Below are 19,331 nucleotides of genomic sequence, written 5' to 3' on the forward strand. Positions count from 1 at the left end.
CCCTGGACAGGCTGGATCCAGGGAACAAATCCAACAATGTGAGGTTGAACAAGTCCCAGTGCTGGGTCCTGCACTTTGGCCACAACAACCCCTGCAGGGCTACAGGCTGGGGACAGAGTGGCTGAACAACAGCCAGGCAGAAAGGGACCTGCAGGGACTGATGGACAGCAGGCTGGGCATGAGCCAGCAGTGTGCCCAGGTGGCCAAGAAGGCTGACTGCAGAGGCCAGGACAAAGCTGAGTGGTTTCCCTGGTGTCCCACAGCCCTTGCTGGCCCCAGGGGCTGATGGCATTTGTGCTCCCTCAGGTTCATGTCCCCACAGCAACAGCATGGGGGTGCTCTCCCCTGCTCTGTGCAATGCAAACAGGGGCTCCTGAGCCAGTGCTGTTGTGTCTGTGCCTGTGTACAATATTAAAAATCTGAAACAAAGGAAAGAACCACCAAAATGAAACTAATAAGTGTCAAAGATGACTTTTATTACATGTGATTTTCAGAAATTGGCCAGCACTTTAATATTTCTGAAAGCATCCAGTCATCAGTCTCCTCACTGTAGCCTTGAGTTCCTGGTTCCTCAGGCTGTAGATGAGGGGGTTCAGGGCTGGAGGCAGCACCGAGTACAGAACTGATACCACCAGATCTAGGGATGGGGAGGAGATGGAGGGGGGCTTCAGGTTGGCAAATATGGCAGTGCTGAGGAACAGAGAGACCACAGCCAGGTGAGGGAGGCAGGTGGAAAAGGCTTTGTGCTGTCCCTGTTCAGAGGGGATCCTCAGCACAGCCCTGAAGATCTGCACATAGGAGAAAACAATGAACACAAAACAACCAAATACCAAACAGGCACTGACAGCAAGAAGCCCCATTTCCCTGAGGTGGGATTTGGAGTAGGAGAGCTTGAGGATCTGAGGGATTTCACAGAAGAACTGGCCCAGGGCATTGCCATGGCACAGGGGCAGGGAAAATGTATTGGCTGTGTGCAGCAGTGAATACAGAAAGGCACTGGCCCAGGCAGCTGCTGCCATGTGGGCACAAGCTCTGCTGCCCAGGAGGGTCCCGTAGTGCAGGGGTTTGCAGATGGACACGTAGCGGTCGTAGCACATGATGGTCAGGAGGAAAAACTCTGCTGAGATGAAATATCCAAAAAAAAAGAGCTGTGCAGCACATCCTGTGTAGGAGATGGTGCTGGTGTCCCAGAGGGAATTGTGCATGGCTTTGGGGACAGTGGTGCAGATGGAGCCCAGGTCACTGAGGGCCAGGTTGAGCAGGAAGAAGAACATGGGCGTGTGCAGGTGGTGGCCACAGGCTACGGCGCTGATGATGAGGCCGTTGCCCAGGAGGGCAGGCAGGGAGATGCCCAGCAAGAGGCAGAAGTGCAGGAGCTGCAGCTGCCGCGTGTCTGCCAGTGCCAGCAGGAGGAAGTGGCTGATGGAGCTGCTGTTGGACATTTCCTGGGGCTGCACATGGGGACCTGTTGATGCAGAAAGGACGGTGACAAGTCAGGAGAGGCTGCTTTGAGCCAATCCTGGGCCATTCCCTGCAGACTGTCCTGATGTGACTCACCCACCCTTGTTCCTGCTCTGGGAAAACCTTCACCCAGGTCCCTGCCTGAGCTCCAGTTGTGCTGGCTGAGTGTGCCAGGAACAGCCAGGCCTGTGAGTGGGAGCTCTCAAGGAGTCATCCCAGCCATGCTGCCCTGGGTTTGTGGCCATGTGGCAGAGGGACAAGGCTGGATATTCAGGATTTGTCAGGGGAATCACTCCTAATGCAGAAAGGCTTGGTAGCATCTGCACTCACACTTCTAAAGGAAATAAATGGCAGGACTTGGTTTTTAGAATAGTTTTCCTACCCACACATCATTGCTGGCTTCCTGAGGTCAGAAATCCCCAGCATTCCTGCTGCACTCAGAGTTTGCCACTGAGAGATGGGAGAGGCAAAGGATTCCCTGTGGCTGAGGGAAGGTAAGGAGCTGGATGGGCTTGTTCCCAGCTTCCCTGGCTTTGCACCTTTGGCTGCAATCAGAGCACAGTCACACTCCTCGGTCAGCCTGGGATAAACCAGACCCTGCCCAGAGCAGAGGGATCCCTGAATGTCTCACCCTCCAAAAAGGTCTCTGGGCAAGGTCTCAGCACCCCCTTGTGCCAAGGACACTCACGGCTCCCTTGGCAAAGCCAGCAGCATTTACTCAGCTGTGGCAGCTCTGCCCTTCCCCGTGGGACATTCAGGGGACTGCCAGGAGTGCAGCTCAGAGCTTGGAAGGCACAGCAAGGAGATATCCGGCTGTGCCCATGATGGGATCGCAGAGAGGGAGCTCAGCTCATTCCCCTTTCCCATGGACTGCTTTGCCCTCAGCCCCACAGGTGCCAGGGAAGCTTGGACACCCCATTGCCATGGACACCCCTGCCTGGCAGGAATGCCAAGGGCAGTGCCTGACTCAGCTGCTGCAAATGCCAGAGCCTCCCTGAGAGCAGCAGATAACAGTGACAATATCAGGGCAGGGCAGAAACAAGAGGAGATGTTGTGGTGCTGTGCCTGAGAGGGCAGGGCAGAGACAGCCGGGCACTCAGGACAGTGTTCCCGTGCCCAGCTGTGCCCGGCACCTCCCACACACCAACAGTGCCCTCCTGCCCCAGCACTGCTCTGTTCAGCCCCCTCTCCTTCCCTGAGCATCTTCCTGGGCCTGGACATTCCCTCCTGAGAGGAGCCTTGTCCCTGCCAGTGCTCACAGAGCCCATCCCACCCTGTGTGCCCTGGCCCCGGCCCTACAGAAACCTGCCTGTGTGCAGGGCCCTGGCTGGGGCAGGCTCTGTGTGTAGGTGGGCAAGGGCAGCTCAGGAGACCCTGCAGGGCCCTGCAGAGGGGATGCTGCTGCTGTCCAGGGCTGAGGAGTGGCTGAGAACCCTTTGGGAGGCTCCCAGCAGAGAGACTGACCACCCAAAATTACAGTTCCGGAGTCTCTGTAAATGTTCAAACATTACTTTGATGATCCTGCTTTGTACCTTTCAACTCAGAATGTTCTGTCATTCTTGGATTACCATTCCTGTTCTGCTTCTCTCATCCTCCTGTTGTCTATAATCAAAAGAGAAAAAAAATCAACAAACCCTGCAGCAGTGTTAGAACAGTAAAGTAATAACCAGACATTTATTGTAAGCTTCCAGGTGTCCCAGTGGGGATGGGGCACACCCGGCCCCCGATTTCAACAATTTATTAAGGTTGATTAATCCGGCTATCTAACAGGAACATCCAATAGGAGATTCAGTTTCCCCAGTTACACATCCCTGGGTCAACCCACTGGAGTAGGTCCAAGGGCTTCTTTGCCTTCACTTTTTGTTATGACTGCCCATATTCTGGTCAACAATAAAAATGTTCTTATTGTAAGTCCTCTTCCTGATAATAAGACTATACAGTATTTCAGGAATGGAGTTTGACTGTCAGATAATTGTTCTAAAATCTAAGAGAAAGTTTAGGAAATGTACTAGAGATAATTAAGGATTATAGTTATAGAAGTATATATTAGGAGTTTAATAGACTTAATTAAGAGTTTAAAAGATTAAAGTAAGGATTATCATTTTATAACTGTATAACAGTAGTTTACAGAGATATGAATATATGAAAAAATGCATTAAAAGCAAAAATCTTTTTGTCATTACCCCAACTTTCCCATCCTGCTACCATCAGGAAATTGAAAACACTCTGAGGAAAACTCCTCACTTTCCAGCAATGCCAGGCTTCTTTGAGAAGTGACCTCCGGGGCTCTGCCCAGGCTGGTCTGGAGATGGGAGCAGCCCTGCCCCACCCAGCACCTCTCAGCAGCAGCACCTGCCCTGCTCAGGTTGGCTCCTTCCCCCCACAGCTTCTCCCCAGCGCTGGGAGCAGCTCCCCGGGCCAGCTGAGAGCTGTCCCTGGCAGGCAGCAGAGTCCCTGCCCCAGCACAGTGCCCTGGGCTGCAGGAGCCTGCTCTGCAGGACAGCCCTGGGCACCCCTGGCTGCTCTGCACCAGAGAGAATCAGAGAATGTACTCACAGAGTTTGCAGGCATTGGGATGTTCCAGCTTTAGGAGATGGCTCCAGGAGCTGGAGCAGCATTGTTCTGCAGCCAGAGGTTCCTGTGCCAAGGGCTGGCAGTGATTCTGCCCAGGCACTTCTCAGCACCTTCCCAGCCCTGACTGATTGAAGCTCTCTGTGCCTCTGGGCTGTGCCCGGGCTGGCTGCAGGCAGTGGCCCAGCCCTGCTGGGCTGGCAGAAGAGCTGCTCATCAAGAGAAATGTGCTTTTGAAGCTCTTCTTGGTTGCCAGGAGCTGCCTCTGTGCCAGGAGCCCAGCCCAGCTCAGCAGCACAGACAGCACCAGGACTTTAATGACCCTCTGGGGCTTTGTGCTGAGGCCCTGAACATCAGTCCCTGAGAGGCAGCTGAAGAAACCTCTCCAGAACTCCAAGTCACAATCCAGCTCCAAAGTTTCTTGGTCTTTTAATAAGTCCCACTGAGGGACACAACTGAGAAAGTGTCCCCAGGCCCCAGGCAGAGCAGAGAACTGGAGGCACTGATGACAGGTGCGGACAAAGAGAAGCCAAGTCTTGATGCCCTGGAGCTCAGCAGCAGGGTCTGTGCCACCAAGGGCTGGGAGGAGACACTTTGTCCTGAGGCACTGGGGCCTCCTGGCAAAGTCCCAGCCAGGCTGGGCACTGTCAGCCCCTTGTCCTGCCCTCAGCATCCCCCCCTAGCCCACATCCCAGTGGCCTCAAGGATCTGCTGGAAGGAGTCCCTGGGGAGCCTTGCTCAGGAATGGCCCTGGGGGTTCCTGAATGCTCCCAGGGACTGCAAGTTTATGAAAGGTCTTTGGGTTTTGCTTTTGCCTTGGAGTCTCTGAGAGGTTTGTGCAATCATGGCCTCCAATTATCTGCTGTTATTAGTCCCTGGAGAGGCTTTGTCAGTAACAACACTCAGTGGGGCTCATTAATGCTTCAAGGTACTTCAGTTATTTTCAGGTACTTGGTGTTTTCCTTTTGATACAGACTCTGGGAGAGGTTTGTGCAATCATGGCCCCAATTATCTACTTTAACAAGTCCCCTGTGAGCTTTGCACTGACATTCAGTGGGGCTCATTCATGCTTTGAGGTACTCAAGTTTTTTAAGGTACTTTGGATTTTCCTTTCAACACTGAGTCTCTGAGAGGTTTTTGTATCATCCTGGCCTCTAATTCTCTCCTCCAAGGAGTCCATGAGGAGCCTGTGCTGGGGATGGACCTCAGTGGGACCCATTCATGCTTTCAGACACTTTGGGGTTTTTCTTCTGACTTTGACTCCTGGAAAGGTTTGTGCAATCTCCTCTCAGGCCCTGAGGTTCCAGGGCTCAGCTCCAAATGTGCCATGGGGCTCATTAGGACCAAGCAAGTCCTGACAATCCATGGCTCTGCCTTGATTTCCCTCTGCTCTCATGCAGTTCATCAAGAAGGTTTCTGTAGTGCTTTTGGTTCACCAATTTGACATTTTTCAGCCAATGCATCAATTACTGTAGGGGGTTCAGTGTTGCCTAATTACCAGTGCACTCACTACAATATTCTTACTCATTTCCTGCTGTGAGATAGTATTAGGCAAAAGGCAAAGCAGGCTCAAAACTTTAAAAGTGTATAAAGAAAAGATTATTAATAGTAACTAAAAGAAAGAGCAATAAGAATCAGAACAAAATTTGCAGAACATTTCTCCTCTCCCTACAACATTTCCTTTCTTACTGAGAATATAGAGAGACAAAACCTAAAATGTTCAGTTTACCGCCTCTAGAATAGTCTTTCTTCAGTTCCCTTAGGAAGAGGAGTCTCTCTTTCATGCAATGGAGACTTCTCCATAAGAAGTTCTCTCATGGCTCTCAATTTCCATGCATAGCAGCTGCCCAGAAAATTAACAATCATGAAGTCCCTCACAGTTTTTCATAGTTTTTCCCACATCAGTGTTTATGGGCCATGTCAACTTATGGAGTATTAGTTTAAAGAGGAGCTGTTTAAGAGCAAATGTTCTCATCATCTTCATCTCTGGGAACAGAGAACTTCTTCTCTCCCTGAGGGCACAGGGTCTCATCACTTTTCTTTCTCTGTTCAAACTTCTCATGGGATCACAGCTACTTCAATATTTGCTTACTTTAGCATGGAGGCCTTTGCTGAACAAGTCATCTCCCCATACTTTTCAATGCATTATAAGTAAAAAGAGAGTCTGATGTATCAATTACATCCTTCTCCATAGCTTTACAAGGGATTTCAGCCTCAAGATCAAGGCATCTCCTCATCCCTCCCATCTGGGACCCAACTTCCTCTTCACTGACCTTGGTCTCTTCATGTGGCTCCTCTATGTGCCTGCACTTTGTCCTTTTCTCTCACTCGAGGGAGGATGGAAGCACTGAAAGAGTTAATATCTCTCCCGGGGCCTGCAGATGGTTCCGTGACCCCGGCTGGGCTTGGTCCCTGCGGCTGGAGCTGTTTAACAATGGAGGTTTCTGCAGCAGCTGCACTGGGGCTGTGTCAGGATGGGCCGCGTTGGGGCAGGGCCAGGATCTCAGCAGCCAGGCCAGAACACAGCAGCAGCATGGCCGGGGCCCATGGCTTCTCCTCCCCCTGCCCGGGGCTTGCGGGTGAACCCTAAGGGTGGCAGAATCTTGGCCGATCCGGCCCGGCCCGGGGCTGCTCCTGGGGCCCGGCGGATCCTGGCTGGGCCTGGGCTGGCGGCGGGGCAGGGCTCGGTAGCGCCCAGGTGTTGGCAACCGCAGCCATGGCCCGGCCCGGCCTCGGCCCCGCGGCCTCCCCTGCCCTGCCCGGCAGCCGATGGGGCCTGGGGGGCTCCCTGGGAAGGGGCCCGGCCCCACGGCAGGAGCCGCCCGGCCCGGCCCGGCTGAGACGGGGGCTGGGCCAGCCTTGTTACCTCTTTGCAGCCAGAAGGGAAAGAGACCCTCCCAGGCTTTCTCATCTTTAACATGTGTCTTCACAGAGGCATGTACAGTTTCCTTAGTGGTTTAACAGATTGTCAATTCTCAAAGCTAATTACTGATTGGGTTTTTTGACAGAGACGCAGAAAACTGCTAGTGCTTCTCTTAGGACATCACTTCCGTGATGCAAACCCACAGCAACAGCAGAGAGAACAGAACTCCTTTGTCCATATGTAGTGGACATGTGCCCAAGGTCTCCAAAGCCATCCTTGGGAGATCTCTGGGCCCTCTCCAAGGTGTTTTCAATTGCAAACATTCAGCTCATAGTCTAAGAAAATCACCAGAGAACAGGGCCAGGCAGACACATTTGTCCTGGGTAATTTTGTCTGGGTGCAATCCTTGGATATACAGAATTTGGGAGGCCAAATCCTAGTTTTGGCCACAGCTCCTAGGTATGAAAGCTGATTTTTTTTCATAGGAATGAAGGAACAGAGCCCCACTACTTCCTAGGTGCATGAGAGGTGACCAGCAGAGGCCAAGGCCAGCCAGAGCTGGCAGGTTTTGTTCTGGGAGATACCCTTGCATATAGGAAAGTTTTTAGGGAGAGTACCAGTTTTGGCAACCGAAATCTGAAAAGGGGGATGGTTCTTTTCCATAGAAAGGAAAGCCCAGAGCCCCAGTGCTGCAGGAGCTGATGAGAGGCAGCCCTTGACATCCCAAGATCAGCCAGACCTGTCAGGTGGTCCCTGGGAGGCCAAGCCAGGCAGATATGCTCAATGTTCCCCCGGTTCCATGGGGCCCCACAGCATCCAAATGGTCCCTTGCTTCCATGAGGCCCTGAGGTGCCATAATGCCCCCTTGGTGACACGAGGCCCTGAAGGGTCAGAATGGTCTCCATGGTTCCATCAGGCCCCACAGAGTCACAATGGTCTCTGGGTTCCATGAAGCCTCGCTGTGTCACCATGGCCCCTTGGTTCCATGGGCTCCAGGGGTGCCACAATGATCCCCTTGGTTCCATGAGGTCGCCACAGTGTCCCAGTGATCTCCATCCCATCTCCTTTCCTGGGAAGGAAAGAACCCAGCCCCAGCGTTGCAGGGGCAGTCACCAGAGGCCAAGGCCAGCCAAACTTGATGGGACTGGCAGATTTTGCCTGGGAGCAACTCTTGGATATAGAGAATTGGAATCCTAATTTCAGACATGGACACCCAGAGGAGAATAGTTCTTTTCCATACGAAGGAAAGGATGGAACACTGATGTTTGAAGGGCAGATGAAAGGCCAAGGCCCAGGCCAGTCAGACCTCTGTGTCCTGGTAGCTTTTGTCTGAAACCAACCCTTGTATATAGGGAATCTGGGAGGTGGAATTCCAATTTTGGCCATTTCTATGTAGATAAGAAGAACGGTTCTTTTTCATAGGAAGGAAAGCACTGAACTCAAGTGTTTCAAAGGCAGAAGGGGAGAGAGGTGGCTCCTGGGACGACAAGCCAGCCAGACCTGGAAATTTTTGTCATGGAGGATTTCTTGAATATATGGAATTTGGGAGGAGGAATCTCAATTTTGACCACAGATACCTTGAGAAGAAGGACAGAAAAGCACCGAGCCCCAGTGTTTCAGAGGCAGATAAGTACCAGCCCTCAGGAAGCCAAGGCCAGCCAGACTTGTCAGTCCTGGCAGCTTTTTTCTGGGAGCTGTCCTTGGATATAGGGAATTCTGGAGGCAGATCTCCAATTTTGGCTGTGGGTACCTGGTAGAGATGGATGTTTTTTTCCCATAAGAAAGAAAAACACATGGTTCTAGTGTTTCAAAGTCAGATGAGAGGTGGCCCCTGGATGGCCAAGGCAGCCAGATCTGTCTGTCCTGGTATAGTTCATCTGGGAACAATCTTTGCATATAAAGAAATTTGGAGGAGGAATCCCAATTTTGACAATGGGCCCCTGGAGGAGAAGGACAGTTGTCTCCCCTAGGAAGGAAAGCCCAGAGCCCCAGTGCTTCAGGGGCAGATGAGAAGCAGCCTTCGACATGCCAAGGTCAGCTGGACCTGTCAGGTGGTCCCCAGGAAGCACAACCAGCCAGACCTGTTCCATGTTCCCTTGGTTTCGTGGGACCCCACAGTGTCACAATGGTTTCCTTGGTTCCATGAGGCCCAGGAGTGTCACAATGTTCCCCTTGCCTCTGCAGTGTCACAATGGCCCCATGAGACCTTGCAATGTCACAATGACTTTGTGGAACCACAAAGCCCTGATGTGTCACCATGGCCCCTCAGCTCCATGTGCCCTCGCTGTGTCACAACAGCTCCTCCGTGACACTCTGGGCTCCACAAGGTCACCATGGACCCTTGGTTCCTTGGGGCCCCTGAGTTTCACAATGGTCTCCTTGATTCCATGAGGCACCACAGTGTCACAATGGCCCCTTGGTTCCATGAGGTTCTGGAGTGTCACCATGGTTGCTGTCAGAGGCTGGATGAGATCAATGTCCCGAGACACCTTGGGATGCTCGGAATGCCCGTGTGGGGCCAGGCCCGGGTCAGGCCTTGGTTTGTGGTGGGACAGAGCCCTGCCCCCAGCCCTGGCAGAGCTATCCCCCCTCTAATTGGTCCAGCTGCCAATCAATCACACACCAGCAGCTGGTGCCTACCCTGACTCTGACTGGACAAGCCACTGGCAGTCCCACCCCAGGGGCAGGCCCATGAAGGCCCAGGGGGTTAAAAGCCGGAGCACGAGGCCAGCCCGTGGTCTGGATCCTGCCTTCTGCTGGGATTCCTCTGTCAGTGATGCTGGAACCTGAGCGGTTGGTTCCTATTTGTGTGTTTTTCTATAGATCTTCTGTCTTTCTGTTGTTCTCTATTTCTTCTAATCCTACTGACCTGGAACATTTTTGGGTAACTTAACGCATTAAGAGTTAAAGGATTTTAGGTTAAATGTGTGAGAATCCAGGGCACAGGGAATATTTCTCTGTCTGCTCTTAGGGGTCCTGACCCCCAGAGAAACACTGCCTTTAACCTTTGCCCATGGAGAGGACTTCCATGACTTTGAGATAGATTAGAATTCACCAAAGTGTGAAATAAATAACAGAGAGTAGTATAGTATGCCACTTGGATGAGAAATTTAGGTTTTGGGATTTTTAGTATGGTGCAGATAGGAAGCAATATGCAGGAATTTGGGTGTAGTCCCTGTCTTTTTCTTCTTCTTCATCTACTCCATTTTCTGCAGTGTTGGTGACACAGGGTGATTAGTCAAAAAAAGCACAGTGCAGAGCTTACATGGACAGTCAAGGGATGAATTATTGGTAGATAAGTAGAAATAATGTACATTTTAAGACTATCTTCATCCAATGGATGAAGAAACTTTAACAGACCTTGAAACTGTACATTTTGGGGGCATTTTGCATTGCTTTTCCAGCCCACTGAACCTGGTGTGGATAGCATGCCAAACCTTAGATAAGATAAAATAAACAAGAATCTGAAGACCAAAAAAGTCCCATGAGTCTTCTTTTCCCTGGCACAGAACTGCTACAGGAGGGTTTCCACTATCCTGGGAGCCCCCAGAAGGGCCAAACCTAAAACAAACATCAATAACTGATGCCCCAACAATGTTTGTAATAAGTTTTTTTTTCCATAAAGTTGTCTGGTGAAGGGCGTTGTCTTCATTAGCCAAGTATGTCAAATGTGTTGATTAAATGAGCACTGAGGTTCACCTGTAGCAAACCAAGGTAAAAAAGAAGAAGATTGAATAAATGGGTGGCTTTTAGCCCACTGATCTGAGTCTATGTCATCTCTGACTCAACAGTGACTTTTGGGGATCTGTGGGGGCTATTGGGGATCCTTTCTGTACCTCGAGACCCAACAGGATCTTCTTCAATAAACTTTTCCTGAAGCTCCCACTGTGCCCATGACAGGAACCCCTGTGAGTGTCTGGGACATCCCGGCTCTTTGGCAGCCTGGGGACTCCTGGGATGCCACCATGGAGCCCCCATGAGTGCCTGTGACAGATTGGTGCCTTTGCAGCCCAAGGTGCCCTGAGATGTCACCATGGAATGGCTGTGACTGCCTCTGCCCCCAGGACTCTTTACCATCCCCAGAAACCCCTGGGAGGTGTCCATGGAGCCCCTGTCTCTGACTGTGACATTCCAGCTCTTGAACAGCCTGGAGACTCTTGGAAAGTCCCATGGAACCCCTCTGAGGGCCTGTGACAAATCTGATCCTTAGCAGGCAACCATCCCCAGCCCCCTATTGCTATGGTCAGTTTCCATGGCAACCATCCCCAGCCCCCTGTTGCTATGGTCAGTTTCCATGGCAACCAGCCCCCTGTTGCCATGCTCAGTCTCTTGGCAGCTCCATGCAGACCCCATGCCAGGGATGGTTGCCATGGACACCAGCTCAGGCCTGCAGCCAGAGCCCGTTGCCATGGCAACCATTGGCCGCCCCATCCCCAGGGTCATGGGATCCCAGATCCACAGAATTGTCTGAGCTGGGCGGGACCCATCAGGATCCTCGAGTCCAACTGCTGGCCCTGCACAGGACACCCCAACAATGCCAGCCTGGGCCTGGCAGCGCTGGCCAAATGCTGCTGGAGCTCAGAGAGCCCTGGAGCCTGGGCAGTGCCCCAGCAGCCTCTGGGGAAAAACCTTTTCCTGAGATCCAACCTGAGCCTGCCCCGACTCAGCTGCAGCCGTTCCCTCCAGTCCTGCCCCTGGGCACCAGAGGGAAGAGGTTCCCACAGCCCCAGCCAGGGACCCGCTCCCAAGGCTGTTGCCATGGCCACCAGGGCTGGGACCAGCTGGGATGCTTGGTTTCCATGGGCCAGGTTCAAGAATGGGATTCCCCAATTGCCTGCTCTTGCTAAAACTGCGCTGCCACTAGCTGCCCTCCCACCTCCCATGGAAAGCACAAAAGGCAAAGATCCTGGGCTGGGATAAGAACAATTTACTGGGAACAGCAATGAGATAAGGAACAAACAGGAACAGAAACAATGCTGGTAACAGAAGGGAAAAGAAAAACTATTTACAGGGAAAACCAAAACAACTCACTGGGTCATCCTGGCCATAGTTTCCTCCTGCCTGGGAAGAACACACTTCTCCTCAGGGAGAGAGAGACCCTTTCCTGCCCCTGGCAATGACTTGAGGACAGAGTGAATATAATGACACGGCCCTGGCCAGAACCTCATGTTCTTCGATCCCACATCATGTCATTGGCAGGGGCAGGAAAAGGGACAGGTGTCTTCCCAGCATGGATCACAGGGAACATGGATCACCAGGGCTCTTCCCAACATGGGTCCTCCAATTGGGTATGAAGCTGGAGCCAGGCAGGAAGCTCTTCCTGCAGTTAGGGCATTTGCAGGGCTTCCCTTACTAGTGCTTCCATTGGTGTTGGGTCAAGTGAGATCTCTGGGTGAAGCCCTTCCCACACTGGGGACACTCATAGGGTCTCTCCCCAGTGTGGATGCGCCGGTGGGTGACGAGGGTGAAGTTGTGCTTGAAGCCCTTCCCGCAGTCGGGGCAGTGGAAGGGCCTCTCATCCGTGTGAATCCGCTCATGCATGAGGAGATTGGAGCTGGTGCGAAACCCCTTCTGACACTGGGGACACTTGTAGGGCCTCTCCCCGGTGTGGACGCGTTGGTGCCTGACGAGTTCTGAGCTGCAGCTGAAGCCCTTCCCACATTCCCCACACTCGTAGGCCCATTCCCCAGTGTGGATCATCTGGTGGCGGATCAGATTGCTGCTCCGCCTGAAGCTCTTCCTACACTCCAAGCACTTGTAGGGCTTCTCCCCATCATGAAGCTGCTCATGGACCACCAGCTCTGAGCTCTGGCTGAAGCTCTGTCCACCTTCCTGGCACAGGATGGGTCTTTCCTCCTCAGAGCACCCTGGGCTGGGTTTGGAGCTCCTCTTCCTGTGGGATCTCGCGGGCTTTACCTCCCAGCTGGAGTCCTGTGCCCTGGAGTCACTCAAAACGGCTTCTTCCATGAGGTTGTGCTGTGATGATTTGTCCTCTCTGGTCTCCATCCTCAGCTCCTTCTCTGGGGGAGGAAGGACAAGGAGAGGATGGGATTTGCCTCTGTGCCAGAGGGAAGGAGAAGGAGATCCTCCCAGTGCATCCCCAGCAGGACGGCGTTGGCAGAGGGGTTGTCCTGCAGCCACGGGCTGTGCTGGGCTGGAAGATGGAGCAGGAGAGAGGTGGAAAGGGGCGGTGACATCTTCCTCACCTGCCTGGGTGTCCCAGGGCATCTTCCTCGCAGCCTTCACCTCCATATGATGAAGTTTTGGGGATAGGAAATTCTGTTTTGGGAGGAAAACACTGGATGAGCACACTGAGTTTTCTTCTGATTTGAATGTAAACCAGGGGGAGATTCTAAGCCTGAATTACAATTTAACAAGAAAATTAAGTTCAAGGCAATGATACCGAAACTCTGCCTGAAGCTCACAGAGTTAGGATATAACCTGGCACCCTGTTGGTCAGGGTGGTGGTAGCAGTCCCATTAAATGGTGGCTGCAGTCCTGTTGCAGTGATGAATGCGATTCTGTCAAAGCAGTGATCCTGTAGAAGGGTCTGGTCTTTCTCTGAAGCTCCACTGGTGCTTATGGAGCTCTTGTCCACTGGGAATCCAGTAGACAAGGTGCTCCTGGGGCTGCAAGCCTCAGCTTATATCCAGGTAGGAATGCTTGGCTCCTCTCCCTGGGAGGAGCATCCCACAATGGGATGATGTCATTTTATCAGTCCTGCAGTGACACTCAATGGCCCATTAACAGAAGAAAGCCCCTGGAGGGCGTTGTCAGGGCTGAGTCATGGAAGAGATAAAGAACACTGTCCCGCCTGTTTAGAACAGTTTGTCAAGATGGTGATGGAAAACATGCATTTGGTTACATCTTACACTGTGTAACCTGAAACAGTGGGGTAATCCCTGCTCGGGGGGTGAACACCACCCCCCCTACCCAAACTGGCTCAGGTGTAAAACCCCCACCCCAGGAAGGCCACCCACACAGGGGACAATGTCACACTTGCGCCCAAGGGGAGGTCTCTGTCCTTGTCATTCTCTTGACCTCCCCACTTTTCTCTTTCTTTCCATCTATTTCTCTCTACCTCACATTTACTGTTCAATAAAATCCACTTTGGATTTGGTCTTGTTAGCACCTTAACTGGGAAAGAGGCATCTCTCTAACAATTTTATTAACTAGATTGTGACATTTTTTTGGCACAGGGAGTTTAGGCACTGTTCGCTGACCCTGGGTGCCTTTGACAACAGCATGGTTCCCTCCTCTGAGGAGCTTGTGGTTCTCTCTGGAGGAACTCTTGGAAAATTGGATGCAGCTTCCTCTGAAAGATGTATGGGAGAACTGATGAGGAAAATGGCTGTTGTGGGTAACCAGTGTAAAGAAAATATTTTGTTGTCCTTCCTTGAAAACTTTGTTGAAATCACTGGAGGAAAGGGAGCAAATGATACCAGAGAGGCTGAAAAGGTTCATTTACCCCACGGTGAGGAACACAAGGCTGCTAAAAGTCCCACAAGAAGCCCAGCTCAAGTAGCTAGATTCCCAAATAACTCCCAAATTCACAGGCTTGGGGGCCTTGTCAAATGTGAAAATCCTTATTCTCTTTGTCCCTGTCACCTTTGTGAGAGCTATACAGAATTTTTTCTTCCTTTTTATAATCTGTATTCATCCAAATTTTCCCTTTTCCTTTATCAGAACCTGCCAGCAGCTGAGCTGGAGCTGTGAAGGAACCGATGAAACTAGGAATTGTCACACAATTGCTTCTATTGTTGGTTTATTAATGCTTGGGATTTCTTTGTGTTTTCATCACGTAACTTGTGGGAAAATTAAATATTCATCAAAGTGAATTATGCAGAGTTAAGTTTGATTTCTGCCAAGTTTATTTTGTCCAGTGCCCAGGGGATGCTCAAGGGGTCTCTATGCCTCTTGCCCTGGGGGATGCTTGGGAGGGGCTTGAGGGGGGTTGCCCTGTCCCTTTCACTCCAGGGGGTCTCCATCGTTCTCACCCTAGGGAATGCCTGGGAGTTCCCCCTCCCTCTCACCCTGTGCCAGGGGGGTGCTTGGGGCACTGTCTGTCCCACTCAGCCCGGGGGATGCTCAGGGTGTCTCCATCCCTCTGGCCTCAGGGAATGCTTGTGCAGGGATGGAGACCAGGGGCTCTGTGTCCCTCTCACCCCTGAGGGTGCTCGGGGCTGGGGGGGCTCTCTGACCTTCTCATCCCTGGGGAGCCAGGGGGGTCTCTGTCCCTCTCAGCCCTGGTGTGACCCCACCCAAACATCATTGGGGTCAGAGGGACAGAGACACCCCCAAACCCCCAGGGCTGAACCTGGGATTTGGTTTGGGCTGAGGATTTAGGAAGGGGCTGGAATTGGGGCTGAGATTTAGATTAGAGCTGGGATTGGGGTTAAGGCTAGTCTTGGGATTGGCTTTAGGGCTGGGGTTGGGATTGGTCTGGGGCTAGACGAGTCTGGGACTAGGTTGACACTAAATACAGAACTGTGAGTGTGTCTAAACGTGGAGTGAGATTGAGACCAGGATCAGGGTCAGGTTTGGGACTGAGCTCACCCAGAGCAGGACAGGGGGGATGTCACTGCAGGATGTCCCTGGCATTGTCCCAGCCCTCCTCAGACACCTCCAAACATGGGGGGCAGCTGGATGCTCCATTGCTCCCTTTCCTCCAGTGATTTCAACAAAGTTTTCAAGGAAGGACAACAAAAATTTTCTTTACACTGGCCGCTCACAACATCCATTTCCCTCATCAGTTCTCCCATAAGTCCCTCAGAGGAAGCTGCATCCAAGTTTCCAAGAGTTCCTTAAGAGAGAACCACAACCTCCTCAGAGGAGGGAACTGTGCTGCTGTCAAAGGCACCTGGGGTCAGAGAACAGTGCCCTGAACTCACCGTGCCACAATAATGTCACTGTTTGGTTAAGAAAATTGTTAGAGAAATGCCTCTGCACCAATTAAGATGCTAACAAGACAAAATCCAAAGTGGATTTTATTGAACAGTATTGGTGTGGACCAATATTACTGATGGGACTGCCTTGGTCTCTCTGGCCTTGGCTGCTGACCTGTGGTCCTTCCTCCCCAGAGACGCTATTCAGTACCTGTGGTCAAGCTGGGCACGTGGGGACAAGTCCGGGCATGCCCCAAGCTCCAGAGCTTGCGGGCTGGAGCTTGCTGCTGAGGGGGTCACTCCTCAGGCCTTCCCTGAGCTGGAGAAACCCTTAAGGAGAGGTGAAGTAAGGAGCGGGTCCTGATGGAGTGTTTTTAATCCAGAGTTTTTATTTTTGTGGCACAGCCTCTGAATCTTGCAACAACTCCACTGAACTCTCCCACCAGAACTCTCCAACAGAACCCTGACCTTGTGGTATGCTTCCTCTAGCAAGGAAGAGGCACAGGAAAACCACATCTTCTGCACAGTGTGGATCTGATGGCCTGGAACATGAGAGGCACAAAAATACAATGTCTTAGTTGATACTGGTGCTCAGTGTACCTTAATGCATTCAGGACATGTCGGGGCAGAACCCGTTTCCATTGCTGGGGTGGCTGGGGGATCACAGCAATTGACCCTATTGGGAGCCAAGATGAGCCTGACTGGGAAGGAGTGGTAGAAACATCCTATTGTGACTGGCCCAGAGGCCTCATGTATTCTGGGCATAGACTTCCTCTGGAACAGCTATTACAAAGACCCAAAGGGACCCAGATGGGCTTTTGGCATAGCTGCTGTAGAGGCAGAGGACATTAAGCAGTTGAACACCTTGCCTGGACTGTCAGAAAACCCATCTGTAGTAGGACTCCTGAGGGTGGAAGAGCAACGAGTGCCAATTGTCACCTTGACGGTGCACCACTGGCAGTATTGAACTAATTGAGATGCTGTGATCCCCATTCACAAAATGGTCTGTGAACTGGAGAGCCAAGGGGTGGTCAGCAAGACCCACTCACCCTTCAACAGTCCCACCTGGCCAGTGCACAACTCTGACAGAGAATGGAGATGGACTGTGGACTATGGTGGCTTGAATGAAGAGACTCCACTGCTGAGTGCTGCTGTGCCGGACATCCTGGAACTCCAGTACAAGCTGGAGTCCAAGGCAGCAAAATGGTATACCACTACTGACATTGCCAATGCATTTTTCTCCATTTCCCTGGCAGCAGAATGCAGGCCTCAGTTTGCCTTCACGTGGAGAGGCGTGCAGTACGCTTGGAACCGACTGCCCCAGGGGTGGAAGCACAGTCCTACCATCTGCCATGGACTGATCCAGACTGCACTAGAAAAGGGTGAGGCTCCAGAACATCTGCACTACTTTGATGACATCATTGTGTGGGGGAACATGGCAGTGGAAGAAGTGTTTGAGAAAGGAGAGAAAATCATCCAGATTCTCCTGAAAGCCAGCTTCACCATCAAGAAAAGTCAAGGGACCTGCTCAAGAGATCCAGTTTCTGGGAGTGAAGTGGCAAGATGGACAGCATCAGATTCCCACCAATGTCATCAACAAGATCACAGCAATGTCTCCACCATCCAGCAAAAAGGAAACACAAGCTTTCCTAGACGCCATAGGTTTTCGAAAAATGCATATTCCCGAGTACAGACAGATCGTGAGCCTTCTCTACCTGGTCACCCGTAAGAAGAACACTTTCCACTGGGCCCTGAACAGCAACAAGCTTTTGCCCAGATCAAGCAGGAAAGCACCCATGCAGTAGCCCTTGGCCCAGTCAGGACAGGACCAGAGGTGAAGAACATGCTCTACTCTGTAGCCAGGAACAATGGCTTGTCCTGGAGCCTTTGGCAGAAGGTGCCTAGGGAGACTCAGGGTCAACCACTGGGATTTTGGAGTCAAAGCTACAGAGGTCTGATTCTAACTACACTCCAACAGAGAAAGAAATCTTGGCTGCCTATGAAGGAGTCCAAGCTGCCTCAGAAGTGATTGGTACAGAAGCACAACTCCTCCTGGCACCCTGACTACTGGTGCTGGGATGGATGTTCAAAGGCAAGATTCCTTCCACCCACCATGCCACCAGTGCTACATGGAGCAAGTGGACTGCTCTTATCACATAACGCGCTCATATAGGTAAACTGAATCGCCCCGGAATTTTGGAGGTAATTACAAATTGGCCCAAAGGTGGAAATTTTGGTGTCACAAATGAAGAACAAGAACCAGTAACATGGGCTGAAGAAGCTCCTCCATATAACCAACTTCCACCAGAGGAAACATGCTACGCTCTTTTCACTGACGGTTCCTGTCGCATTGTAGGGATGAACCATAAGTGGAAAGCAGCTGTATGGAGCTCCACATGACAGGATGCAAAAGCTACCGACAGAGAAAGTGAATCAAGCCAACTCGTGGAACTGAAAGCTGTTCAGCTGGCCCTGGACATTGCTGAGAGAGAAGTGGCCAAAGCTCTACCTCTACACTGATTCATGGATGGCAGCCAACTCTGTGGGGATGGCTGGAGAGGTGGAAGAAGGCTAACTGGCAGCATAGAGGAAAACCAGTTTGGGCTGCTGAAGAGTAGAAAGACATCGCTACCAGGGTAGGGAGGCTACCTGTGAAGGTCCACCATGTAGATGCCCATGTTCCCAAGAGTAGAGCTAATGAGGAGCACCAAAACAACGAGCAGGTACACCAGGCTGCAAAGATAGGGCTATCCAAGATAGACTTAGATTGGCAACATAAGGGGGAGTTGTTCCTAGCTTGACGGGCCCATGATGCCTCAGGTCATCAGGGTAGAGATGTTACCTATAAATGGGCACAAGACCGAGGGGTGGATTTAACCATGGACAGTATTTCGCAGGTTATCCATGACTGTGAGATGCGTGCTGCCATCAAACAGGTCAAGAGGGTGAAGCCCCTATGGCATGGTGGGCGGTGGTCCAAGTACAAGTATGGGGAGGCCTGGCAGATTGACAACATCACACTGCCCCAGACACACCAAGGCAAGCGCTGTGTGCTGACCATGGTGAAAGCCACCACAGGATGGTTGGAGACCCACCCCGTGCTACACACCACTGCCTGGAACACCATCCTGGGCCTGGAAAAGCAAATCCTCTGGAGACATGGTGCCCCTGAGAGAACTGAGTCAGACAACGAGACCCATTTCAAGAACAGCCTTATCAACACCTGGACCAGGGAACATGGTATTGAATGGATAGATCATATCCCCTATCATGCACCAGCTGCCAGGAAAGTTGAACAGTGCAATGGAGTACTTAAGACTACCCTGAAGGCACTTGGGAGGGGGACTTTTACAAATTGGGAAATGAACTCAGCAAAAGCCACCTGGATGGTCAACACCCAAGGGTCCATCAATCGAGCTGGTCCTGCCCAGTCTGAACACTTGCACACAGTGGATGGAGAAAAAGTCCCTGTGGTACATATGAAAGGTATTTTAGGAAAGACTGTTTGGATTAATCCCACCTCAGGCAAAGACAAACCCATCCATAGTATT

At 51.7% G+C, this 19,331-nt stretch overlaps 1 protein-coding gene across 27 annotated transcripts in view; it reads right to left on the bottom strand.

Moving 5' to 3' along the window:
* Window positions 1-455: 455 nt before the first annotated feature.
* Window positions 456-19,331, bottom strand: part of LOC135287403 (zinc finger protein 239-like) — a 41,009-nt gene continuing 22,133 nt past the window's right edge. For 11 of the 27 annotated variants that reach the window (XR_010351087.1, XR_010351093.1, XR_010351094.1 and 8 more), the window contains one exon: window positions 12,772-13,174. Coding sequence is in view for 10 of the 27 variants with exons in the window: in XM_064400761.1 (XP_064256831.1) it covers window positions 510-1,465; window positions 2,994-3,018 (981 nt within the window). In the remaining 17 variants the exon portion in view is untranslated. Of the gene's footprint in view, window positions 1,466-2,993; window positions 3,064-4,017; window positions 4,779-6,305; window positions 6,642-7,634; window positions 8,333-11,807; window positions 13,175-15,991; window positions 16,111-16,248; window positions 16,323-19,331 lie in introns of those variants that run through there. The other 16 variants (XM_064400756.1, XM_064400758.1, XM_064400757.1 and 13 more) reach the window with 8 other exon arrangements.

This window comes from Passer domesticus, chromosome 29, assembly GCF_036417665.1.
Source record: "Passer domesticus isolate bPasDom1 chromosome 29, bPasDom1.hap1, whole genome shotgun sequence".
Taxonomy (NCBI): Eukaryota; Metazoa; Chordata; class Aves; order Passeriformes; family Passeridae; genus Passer; species Passer domesticus.